At 44.8% G+C, this 12,411-nt stretch overlaps 1 protein-coding gene across 5 annotated transcripts in view; it reads right to left on the minus strand.

The window, feature by feature from the left end:
* LOC109885293 (protein artemis-like) overlaps positions 1-12,411 on the minus strand; it is a 28,520-nt gene that overhangs the window by 1,445 nt on the left and 14,664 nt on the right. For 4 of the 5 annotated variants that reach the window (XM_031816236.1, XM_031816232.1, XM_031816233.1 and 1 more), the window contains exons 7-13: positions 11,154-11,226; positions 10,181-10,321; positions 9,406-9,507; positions 8,878-9,014; positions 8,746-8,800; positions 8,560-8,648; positions 56-150 (exon numbers count right to left, since the gene is read on the minus strand). In XM_031816236.1, coding sequence (XP_031672096.1) covers positions 56-150; positions 8,560-8,648; positions 8,746-8,800; positions 8,878-9,014; positions 9,406-9,507; positions 10,181-10,321; positions 11,154-11,226 — 692 coding nt within the window. The remainder of the gene's footprint in view (positions 1-55; positions 151-8,559; positions 8,649-8,745; positions 8,801-8,877; positions 9,015-9,405; positions 9,508-10,180; positions 10,322-11,153; positions 11,227-12,411) is intronic. The other variant, XM_031816234.1, reaches the window with a different exon arrangement.

Raw genomic sequence — 12,411 nt, forward strand, 5'->3', positions numbered from 1 at the left:
ATGTAGAAAGGATGGTTGGAAGGGATAGCTGGCTGTGGTCAGGAGAGAGTCTCACCGTGGGTGTGCTGCTCTGGTCTGGTGCGTTTCAGTGTTCCCAGAGGTCTGTAGATCACAGCTGAAGAGGACACGTCCCTACACATAGACTTCAACCTGGAGACATACGGTTACACATTCACACACATACGGTAACAAATGCAGTGCATTTGGAAAGTATTCAGACCCCTTCCTTGTTCCACATATTGTTAGGTTACAGTCTTATTCTACAATGGAGGAAAACAATTATTCAATCCATCTACACAGAAAGATGATTCACATCAGGGTCAGACCTGATTAGTATTCAGACCCTTTGCCCTGAGACTCAATTGAGCTCAGGTGCATCCTGTTTCCATTCATCATCGATGTTTCTACAACTTGGAGTCCACCTGTGGTAAATGATTTGGAAAGGCTCGCACTTGACAGGTAGAGCAAAACCCAAGCCACGAGGTTGAAGGAATCCTCCGTAGAGCTCCGAGACAGGATTGTGTCGAGGCACAGATCTGGGGAAAGGTACCAAAATATATCTGCAGTATTGAAGGTCCAAGAACACAGTGGTCTCCATCATTCTTCAATGGAAGAAGTTTGGAACCACCAAGACACTTCCTAGAGCTGGCCGCCCAGTCAGGGAGGTGACCAAGAACCCGATGGTCCCTCTGACAGAGCTCCAGAGTTCCTCTGTGGAGATGGGTTAACCTTCCAGAAGGACAACCATCTCTGCAGCACTTCACCAATCAGGCCTTTATGGTAGAGTGGCCAGACGGAAGCCACTCCTCTGTTAAAGGCACGACAGCACGCTTGAAGTTTGCCAAAAGGCAGCTAAAGGATTCTCAGACCATGAGAAACAAGATTGAACTCTTTGGCCTGAATGCCAAGTGTCACGTCTGGAGAAAACCAGGCGCCGCTCATCACCTGGACAATACCATCCCTACGGTGAAGCATGGTGGTGGCAGCGTCATGCTATGGTGATGTTTTTCAGCGGCAGGGACATCAGACTGGGGGCGAAGGTTCACCTTCCAACAAGCCAACGGCCCTAAGCACACAGCCAAGCCAACACAGGAGTGGCTTTGGGACAAGTCTCTGAATGTCCTTGAGTGGCCCAGCCAGAGCCCGGACTTGAACCTGATCGAACAGCTCTGGAAAGACCTGAAAATAGCTGCGCAGCGACGTTCCCCGTCCAACCCGACAGAGCTTGAGAGGATCTGCAGAGAAGAATGGGAGAAACTCCACAAATACAGGTGTGCCAAACTTGTAGCATCATACCCAAGAAGACTTGAGGCTATAATCTCTGCCAAAGGTGCTTCAAAGTATTGAGTAAAGGGTCTGAATACTTATATAATGTGATATTTTTTAAATATTTGATACATTTGCAAAAATGTCTTACCCCCATAATAACAAAGCAAAAACAGGTTATGAGGAAAAAAAACATTTAATCAATTTTAGAATAAGGCTGTGGAAAAGGTGAAGGGGTCTGAATACTTTCCCAATGTACTGTGCACACACAAATTCTCCAGTCCTGTCATGGATTCAACAGCATTGGGTCTAAGGGTTAAGACATCCGCATGCTTCCCAGCTGAAACAGTACGGTAGAGTTCATACACTGAACAAAAATATTAACACAACATGTAAAGTGTTGGTCCCATGTTTCAGGAGCTGAAATAAAAGATCCCAGAAAAGTTCCAAATGCATCAAAAAAAGCATATTTCTCAAATGTTGTGAATAGATTTTACATTCCTGTTAGTGAGTATTTCTCATTTGCCAAGATAATCCATCCACCTGACAGGTGTGGCATATCAAGAAGCTGATTTAAACAGAATTATGTGCCTAAAATGTGCCGTTTTGTCACACAACACAGCTCTCATGTTGAGGGAGCATGCAATTGGCATGCTGACTGCAGGAATATCCACCAGAGCTATTGCCAGATCATTTGTTAATTTCTCTACCATAAGCCGCCTCCAATGTCATTTTAGAGAACTTGGCAGTACGTCCAACCAGCCTCACAACCGCAGACCACGTGTAACCACACCAGCCAAGGACCTCCACATCTGACTTCTTCACCTGCGGGACCATCTGAGACCAGCCACCCGGGCAGCTGATGAAACAGTAGAATTTCTGCACAAACTATAAGAAACCGCCTTGGGGAAGCTCATCTGCGTGCTCGTCGTCCTCAGCAGGGTCTTGACCTGACTGCAGTTTGGCACGCTGGAGAAATGTGCTTTCACGGAGGAATCGTGATTTCAACTGTACTTGGCAGATAGCTTTTATAGTGTTGTGTGGGCGAGTGGTTTGCTGATGTTAACGTTGTGAACATAACCCCACTGTCACTATGGGGCGCTATGATATGGGCAGGCATAAACTACAGACAACGAACACAATTACGTTTTATCAATGACAATGAGTGCACAGATCCTGAGGCCCATTGTCGTGCCATTCATCCACCGTCATCACCTCATGTTTCAGCATGATAATGCACGGTCCCATGTTGCAAGGATCTGTACACAATTACTGGAAGCTGAAAATGTCCCAGTTCTTCCATGGCCTGCATCCTCACCAGACATGTCACCCATTGAGCATGTCTGGGATCGACCTGTACGACAGTGTGTTCCAGTTCCTGCCCAATATCCAGCAACTTAGCGCAGCCATTGAAGAGGAGTGGGACAACATTCCACAATCAACAGCCTGATCAACTCTGAAGGAGATGTGTCACGCTGCTTTAGGCAAATGGTGGTCACTGCCTGGTTCTCTGACCCACGCCAGATACTGCCTGGTTATCTGACCCACGCCAGATACTGCCTGGTTCTCTGACCCACGCCAGATACTGCCTGGTTCTCTGACCCACGCCAGATACTGCCTGGTTCTCTGACCCACGCCAGATACTGCCTGGTTCTCTGACCCACGCCAGATACTGCCTGGTTCTTTGACCCACGCCAGATACTGCCTGGTTCTCTGACCCACGCCAGATACTGCCTGGTTCTCTGACCCACGCCAGATACTGACTGGTTCTCTGACCCACGCCAGATACTGACTGGTTCTCTGACCCACACCTACTTTTTTTTTTTGAAGGCACCTATGACCAACATATGCATATCTGTATTCCCAGTCATGTGAACTCCATAGATTAGGGTCTAATGAATGCATTTCCATTGACTGGTTTCCTCATATGAACTGTGACTCAGTCAGACCTTTGACATGGTTGTGTTTATATTGTTGTTCAGTGTATGATAACATTTTGGGGCGTTTTTGTTTGTTTTGGACATCAGAGTTTTTTGACTGCTCAGGCACAATGTTTCTCTGAAGGCAAGCTGAAGTTCGGAGCCGAAGTCTACACCCCTACGTCAACCAAATCAAATGTATTTATATAGCCCTTCGTACATCAGCTGATATCTCAAAGTGCTGTACAGAAACCCAGCCTAAAACCCCAAACAGCAAGCAATGCAGGAGTAGAAGCACGGTGGCTAGGAAAAACTCCCTAGAAAAGGCCAAAACCTAGAGGAACCAGGCTATGTGGGGTGGCCAGTCCTCTTCTGGCTGTGCCGGGTGGAGATTATAACAGAACATGGCCAAGATGTTCAAATGTTCATAAATGACCAGCATAGTCCAATAATAATAAGGCAGAACAGTTGAAACTGGAGCAGCAGCACGGCCAGGTGGACTGGGGACAGCAAGGAGTCATCATGTCAGGTAGTCCTGACCCCTACGTCAACAGTAGGGATTCTTCAATAAAGTCATTGTCATTCAACGAGAGAACTCGTTTTCATACATTTTTTCTGCACCAAATATCTTAGTTAGATGTGAATTTGTGCGACTAATTTTGACAACTTGAGTTGTCCAAAATTAATTCTGATTATTTTGAGGAAGTGTATAATGGCTACGGCGTCTCAATGGACAAACCGTACTATTGATGTTTTTTCTCATTTTTCAAGCGAAGGTCTTTTAAGGGATTTATGGAGCACACGTGTTGAATTCAGCTAGCCGGGTACAGCTAGCTGTGTTCAACTAGCGTGGTCACCCAGCTAGTTGAACCCAACGAACTGAAGCATGCTGACGCCTTTAGGGTGTTGGGAGTATGGGCTGGGGTGTAAGGGGGTTGGCCGGCTAAAGTATTTGTATTTATTATGGCAGCAGCTACTCTTCCTGGGGTTTATTATGGATCCCCATTAGTTTCTGCCAAAGCAGCAGCTACTCTTCCTGGGGTTTATTATGGATCCCCATTAGTTCCTGTCAAGACAGCAGCTACTCTTCCTGGGGTTTATTATGGATCCCCATTAGTTCCTGCCAAGGCAGCAGCTACTCTTCCTGGGGTTTATTATGGATCCCCATTAGTTCCTGCCAAGGCAGCAGCTACTCTTCCTGGGGTCCAGCAAATTGAAGGCAGTTTATACCATTTTCACAGCCTACTGTGTGCCCTCATGCCCCTACTCCACCACCACTACATTCATGTGTATGTATAGTGCGTGTGTTAGTGTGTATACATGTGTCTGTGCCCATGTTTGTAATGCTTCACAGTCCTCGCTGTTCCATAAGGTTTAAATAAAATCTAAATCTACTGCTTGCATCAGTTACCTGATGTGGAATAGAGTTCCATGTAGTCATGGCTCTATGTAGTACTGTACAGTTACCTGATGTGGAATAGAGTTCCATGGAGTCATGGCTCTATGTAGTACTGTGCAGTTACCTGATGTGGAATAGAGTTCCATGTAGTCATGGCTCTATGTAGTACTGTACAGTTACCTGATGTGGAATAGAGTTCCATGTAGTCATGGCTCTATGTAGTACTGTACAGTTACCTGATGTGGAATAGAGTTCCATGTAGTCATGGCTCTATGTAGTACTGTGGAATAGAGTTCCATGTAGTCATGGCTACATGTAGTACTGTACAGTTACCTGATGTGGAATAGAGTTCCATGTAGTCATGGCTCTATGTAGTACTGCGGAATAGAGTTCCATGTAGTCATGGCTCTATGTAGTACTGTGGAATAGAGTTCCATGTAGTCATGGCTCTATGTAGTACTGTGGAATAGAGTTCCATGTAGTCATGGCTCTATGTAGTACTGTGGAATAGAGTTCCATGTAGTCATGGCTCTATATAGTACTGTGGAATAGAGTTCCATGTAGTCATGGTTCTATGTAGTACTGTACAGTTACCTGATGTGGAATAGAGTTCCATGTAGTCATGGCTCTATGTACTACTGTGCAGTTACCTGATGTGGAATAGAGTTCCATGTAGTCATGGCTCTATGTAGTACTGTGGAATAGAGTTCCATGTAGTCATGGCTCTATATAGTACTGTGGAATAGAGTTCCATGTAGTCATGGTTCTATGTAGTACTGTACAGTTACCTGATGTGGAATAGAGTTCCATGTAGTCATGGCTCTATGTACTACTGTGCAGTTACCTGATGTGGAATAGAGTTCCATGTAGTCATGGCTCTATGTAGTACTGTGGAATAGAGTTCCATGTAGTCATGGCTCTATGTAGTACTGTGGAATAGAGTTCCATGTAGTCATGGCTCTATGTAGTACTGTGGAATAGAGTTCCATGTAGTCATGGCTCTATGTAGTACTGTGGAATAGAGTTCCATGTAGTCATGGCTCTATGTAGTACTGCGGAATAGAGTTCCATGTAGTCATGGCTCTATGTAGTACTGTGGAATAGAGTTCCATGTAGTCATGGCTCTATGTAGTACTGTGCATCTCCCATAGTCTGTTCTGGACTTGGACTGTGAAGAGACCTCTGGTGGTCTTGTGGGGTATGCATGGGTGTCCTAGCTGTGTGCTAGTAGTTTAGACAGACAGCTATGAACATCCAAGGGCCAGCCATGCTTCCCTGTTCTGAGACAATTGCAATTTTCCTAAGTCCTTTTTTGTGGTACCTGACCACACGACTGAACAGTAGTCCAGGTGCGACAAAACAAGGGCCTGTAGGACCTGCCTTGTTGATAGTGTTAAGAAGGTAGAAACTAGGGTCTGTAGGACCTGCCTTGTTGATAGTGTTGTTACGAAGGTAGAAACTAGGGCCTGTAGGACCTGCCTTGTTGATAGTGTTGTTAAGAAGGTAGAAACTAGGGCCTGTAGAACCTGCCTTGTTGATAGTGTTGTTAAGAAGGTAGAAACTAGGGCCTGTAGGACCTGCCTTGTTGATAGTGTTGTTAAGAAGGTAGAAACTAGGGCCTGTAGGACCTGCCTTGTTGATAGTGTTGTTAAGAAGGTAGAAACTAGGGCCTGTAGGACCGGTCTTTTTGATAGTGTTAAGAAGGTAGAAACTAGGGCCTGTAGGACCTGCCTTGTTGATAGTGTTGTTAAGAAGGTAGAAACTAGGGCCTGTAGGACCTGCCTTGTTGATAGTGTTGTTAAGGTAGAAACTAGGGCCTGTAGGACCGGTCTTTTTGATAGTGTTAAGAAGGTAGAAACTAGGGTCTGTAGGACCTGCCTTGTTGATAGTGTTGTTAAAAAGGTAGAAACTAGGGCCTGTAGAACCTGCCTTGTTGATAGTGTTGTTAAGAAGGTAGAAACTAGGGCCTGTAGGACCTGCCTTGTTGATAGTGTTGTTAAGAAGGTAGAAACTAGGGCCTGTAGGACCTGCCTTGTTGATAGTGTTGTTAAGAAGGTAGAAACCATGGCCTGTAGAACCTGCCTTGTTGATAGTGTTGTTAAGAAGGTAGAAACTAGGGCCTGTAGGACCTGCCTTGTTGATAGTGTTGTTAAGAAGGTAGAAACTAGGGCCTGTAGAACCTGCCTTGTTGATAGTGTTGTTAAGAAGGTAGAAACTAGGGCCTGTAGGACCTGCCTTGTTGATAGTGTTGTTAAGAAGGTAGAAACTAGGGCCTGTAGGACCTGCCTTGTTGATAGTGTTGTTAAGAAGGTAGAGCAGAGCTTTCTTATGGACAGACTTCTACCCATCTTAGCTACTGTTGTATCAACATGTGTTGACCATGACAGTTTACAATCTAGTGTTACTCCAAGAAGTTTAGCCATCTCAACTTGCTCAATTTCCACGTGATTTATTACAAGATTTAGTTGGGGTTTAGTGAGTGTTTTGTTCCAAATACAATGCTTTTAGTTTTAGACATATTTAGGGCTAACTTATTCCTTGCCACCCACTCTGAAACTAACTGCAGCTCTTTGTTGAGTGTTGCAGTCATTTCAGTCGCTGTAGTAGCTGATGTGTATAATGAGTCATCCGCATACATAAACTCAGGCTTTACTCAGTCAGTGGCATGTCGTTAGTAAAAATTGAAAACAGCAAGGGTCCTAAACAGCTGCCCTGGAGAATGCCTGATTCTACCTGGATTATGTTGGAGAGGCTTCCATAAAGAATACCCTCTGTGTTCAGTTAGACAGGTAACTCTTCATCCACATAGCCTGGTTCCTCTCTAGGTTTCTTCCTAGGTATTGACCTTTCTAGGGAGTTTTTCCTAGCCACCGTGCTTCTCCACCTGCATTGCTTGCTGTTTGGGGTTTTAGGCTGGGTTTCTGTACAGCACTTTGAGATATCAGCTGATGTACGAAGGGCTATATAAATAAATTTGATTTGATTTGATTTGATCCACATTATAGCGGCGGGGGGTGTAAAACCATAACACATGTCTTTCCAGCAGCAGACTATGATCAATCTTGTCAAAATCTGCACTGAAGTCTAACAAGACAGCCCCCACAATCATTTTATCATCAATTTCTCTCAGCCAATCTTCAGGCATTTGTGTAAGTGCTGTGCTTGTTGAATGTCCTTCTCCATAAGCATGCTTAAAGTCTGTTGTCAATTTGTTTAGGGTGAAATAGCATTGTATCTGGTCAAACACCATTTATTCACTAAGGGTTGGTGGTAACAGGCTGATTGGTCGGCTATTTGAGCCAGTAAAGGGGGCTTTACTATTCTTAGGTGGCAGAATGACTTTAGCTTCCCTCCAGGCCTGAGGGCACACACACTCTAGTAGGCTTGGATTGAAGATGTGGCAAATAAGAGTGGCAATATCGTCTGCTATCATCCTCAGTAACTTTCCATCGAGATTGTCAGACCCTGGTGGTTTGTCGTTGTTGATAGACAACAATAATCACCTCCTAGACACTGACTTCAAAAGTACAATTCTTGTCTTTCATAATATGGTCAGATATACTTGGATGTGTAGTGTCAGTGTATGTTGCTGGCATGTCATCCCTACGTTTGCTTATCTTGCCAATGAAAAGTAATTCAAGTAGGTTGCGATGAATGAGCCATCTGTTTCAATGAATGAAGGAGCAGAGTTGGCTTTTTATCCCAAAAATGTATTTTAGGGGGGTTGGAGTATTAGGGGGGTTGGGGTATGGGTATTAGGGGGTATGGGTATTTGGGGTTGGAGTATTAGGGGGGTTGGGTTATTAGGGAGTTGGGGTATGGGTATTAGGGTGTTGGGGAATAATGGAATTGGGGTATTACGGGGTTGGGGTATGGGTATTAGGGGGTTGGGATATTAGGGGTTTGGGGCATAATGCGTATTAGGGAGTTGGGGTGTAGAGAAGACATTCAGTGTATAGAGGATGACTGGCTCACAGCTCTGTGACATCAGCGTGAGTTCGGCCAATAGGAATGACACTGGGGTAGATGTTGATTGGCTGGAGATAAGACAGGAAGTCTTTTATCTGAAAACAGGAAGAAGAGAAGAGTATCACACAGAGGCAGACAGGCACAGACCGAGGCAGACAGACAGACAGATAGGCAGGCAGGCAGGTGTCTCACCTCAGAGTAGGATGAGTGGAAGGAAAAGCAGGCTCGGTAGGAACTGGCACCTGTCCTGAAAACATTACACATCTGTGTAAGATAATGTGTATGTGTTTTTCTGTGTGTGTGTGTTTCTCTGAGTGTGTGTACCTGACGATAACCTTAGTCCTCTGTGTTCTCTCTCCAAACCACATAGTGGAGGGTTTGATACTGATGATGTTTAGAGGAGTTCCATCTGATGCCGAGGAGCCACACGGCAGCCTGCTGGCAGGAACAAACTCCTCATCCTGCACAACGACATGTTTCTATTGGTTAGGACTCCTCATCCTACACACAACATGTTTCTATTGGTTAAGACTCCTCATCCTACACCACAACATGTTTCTATTGGTTAGGACTCCTCATCCTACACAACAACATGTTTCTATTGGTTAGGACTCCTCATCCTACACACCACAACATGTTTCTATTGGTTAAGACTCCTCATCCTACACCACAACATGTTTCTATTGGTTAGGACTCCTCATCCTACACAACAACATGTTTCTATTGGTTAGGACTCCTCATCCTACACACCACAACATGTTTCCATTGGTTAGGACTCCTCATCCTACACACCACAACATGTTTCCATTGGTTAGGGGTTTCTAAGAGAAAGGGGGCATGTAACAGCGTTACCTTGGGGTGACGGCAGGCATGGATCTGAGTGGCTCGATCTGTGGTCACATGACTCAGAATCTCTGGCATCTTCTTAAACATGTCCAGGCTTTTGACATGAATCTACAACACACCATGTGTCATTATTTGTCATGCTTAACAAAGTGTGTGTTTAAAATAAATATTATTAGGTATCGGTGTCCCATCCATGGGACAGTTGAGCTATCGTAGGCCAATGCGATTAGTATGAGGTTGTAAGTAACAAGAACAGTCATATCTGATATTGTCAGAAAGCTTAAATTCTTGTTAATCTAACTGTACTGTCCAATGTACAGTAGCTATTACAGTGAAAGAATATCATGCTATTGTTTGAGAACTTAGTTATTAATAAACAAATTAGGCACATTTGGGCAGTCTTGATACAACATTTTTAAGACATGCAATGGTTCATTGGATCAGTCTAAAACTGTGCACATACTGCTGCCATCTAGTGGCCAAAATCTAAATGTCACCTGGGCTGGAATAATACATTATGGCCTTTCTCTTGCATTTTAAAGATAATGGCACAATTTTTCTTCTTCTTCTTTGTATTGTTATTCTCCTACATTCATTTCACATTTCCACAAACTTCAAAGTGTTTCCTTTCAAATGGTACCAAGAATATGCATATCCTTGCTTCAGGATATGCATATCCTTGCTTCCTGAGCTACAGGCAGTTAGATTTGGGTATGTCATTTTAGGTGGAAATTGAAAAAGGGGGCGGATCCTTAAGAGGTTTTAAGTGTTGGTCACCTACCTGTGTGTGAAACTCGTCCCCCAGGTTAGTGAAGAGGTATTCATATCCATATGCAGCTTTACAATTCAGCCACACTGTATGGTACGCACTCCTACTGACCCAGTCCTGTACCAGCCCCCGGATAGCATGTAGACACGTCTCCTACACACACACACACACACACACACACACAGTCCTGTACCAGCCCCCGGATAGCATGTAGACACGTCTCCTACACACACACACACAGTCCTGTACCAGCCCCCGGATAGCATGTAGACACGTCTCCTACACACACACACACACACACACACACACACACACACACCTGTACCAGCCCCCGGATAGCATGTCACGTCTCCTACACACACACACACACACACACACACACACACACACACACACACACACCTGTACCAGCCCCCGGATAGCATGTCACGTCTCCTACACACACACACACAGTCCTGTACCAGCCCCCGGATAGCATGTAGACACGTCTCCTACACACACACACAGTCCTGTACCAGCCCCCGGATAGCATGTAGACACGTCTCCTACACACACACACACACACACACAGTCCTGTACCAGCCCCCGGATAGCATGTAGACACGTCTCCTACACACACACTCTGCAGCTCTCTCTCTCTCTAGCTCTCTGTGTAGCTCTCTCCCTCGCTCTATAGATCTCTCCCTGTAGCTCTCTCTCTGTGTAGCTCTCTCTGTGTATAGTGCTCTCTCTCTCTCTGTGTAGCTCTCTCTCTGTGTAGTGCTCCCTCTCTGTGTGTAGTGCTCTCTCTCTCTCTCTCTCTCACTCTCTGTGTGTAGCTCTCTCTCTCTCTGTGTGTAGCGCTCTCTCTCTCTCTGTGTGTAGCTCTCTCTCTCTCTCTGTGTGTAGCTCTCTCTCTCTGTGTGTAGCTCTCTCTCTCTCTGTGTGTAGCTCTCTCTCTCTCTCTCTCTCTCTCTCTGTAGCGCTCTCAGAATCCCACACTCACCCTGCTGGGGATCTGGTAGAAGCGAGGGTCGTAAAAGGTGGAGTCCAGATACACACTCTTGATGTCTTTCACCCTGAAACAACACAGCACACTGTCTGGCATTGGAACTGAGGACCACTGTATATTGCCTAGGTTTTACTTGGTGTGTTCTCTCCTGTGTGCTGGTTAGGGCTCGGATGACAGTTTTAGGGTCGAGGAGGTTTAATGACGCTGATTTACAATATGGGCATGAACATCAGTGGATTATGGTCAACTTTTCTAAATGTAGATGTTCCAATCAGCAGCTTGTATGTGTGGAGGCCTGGAGATGCTAAACATGTTTGTTAATTAACGGTCAATTACCATGAGACGCTGTCATGACCGCCACAGCCCAATATGGGCACATATTGTGAATCTTCAGCATCATTAAACCATCTCGACCATAAAACACTAAACTATTCAAATAAAAAATTCACTATAATTGTAGGCTAACTCTGAATTTGTTTAATTTAGGCTATACCAGTTATGTACCAAATACACCTTAAATCTTTTTTTGTGTCATGTATTGTATAACAGCACAATCATTTATTTTTTTCCGGGTTTGGGCTCATACAGTGCATTCAAAGTATTCAGACCTCTTGACTTTGACATTTTGTTATGTTACAGCCTTATTCTAAAATTGAGGAAGTTGTTTTTCCCCTCATCAATCTACACAATACCCCATAATGACATCACAATACCCCATAATGACATCACAATACCCCATAATGACATCACAATACCCCATAATGACATCACAATACCCCATAATGACAAAGGAAAAACTTTTATTTTTTAAAATATGTTTACATAAGTATTCAGACCCTTTACTCAGTACTTTTGTTGAAGCACCTCTGTCAGATTACAGCCTAGTGTCTTCTTGGGTATGATGCTACAAGCTTGACACACCTGTATTTGGGGGAGTTTCTCCCATTCTTCTCTGCAGATCCTCTCCAGCTCGGTCAGGTTGAATGGGGAGCATTGCTGCACAGCTATTTTCAGGTCTCTCCAGAGATGTTCGATTGGGTTAAATTCCCAGGCTCTGCCTGGGCCACTCGACATCCAGAGACTTGTCCCGAAGCCACTCCTGGGTTGTTTTGGCTGTGTGCTTAGGTTCGTTGGTCTGTTAGAAGGTGAACCTTCGCCCCAGTCTAAGGTCCTGAGTGTATTGGCCAGGTGATGAGCGGCACCTGGTTCTCCAGACGTGACACTTGGCATTCAGGCCAAAGAGTTCAATCTT

The sequence above is a fragment of the Oncorhynchus kisutch genome, unplaced genomic scaffold, assembly GCF_002021735.2.
Source record: "Oncorhynchus kisutch isolate 150728-3 unplaced genomic scaffold, Okis_V2 scaffold767, whole genome shotgun sequence".
Taxonomy (NCBI): Eukaryota; Metazoa; Chordata; class Actinopteri; order Salmoniformes; family Salmonidae; genus Oncorhynchus; species Oncorhynchus kisutch.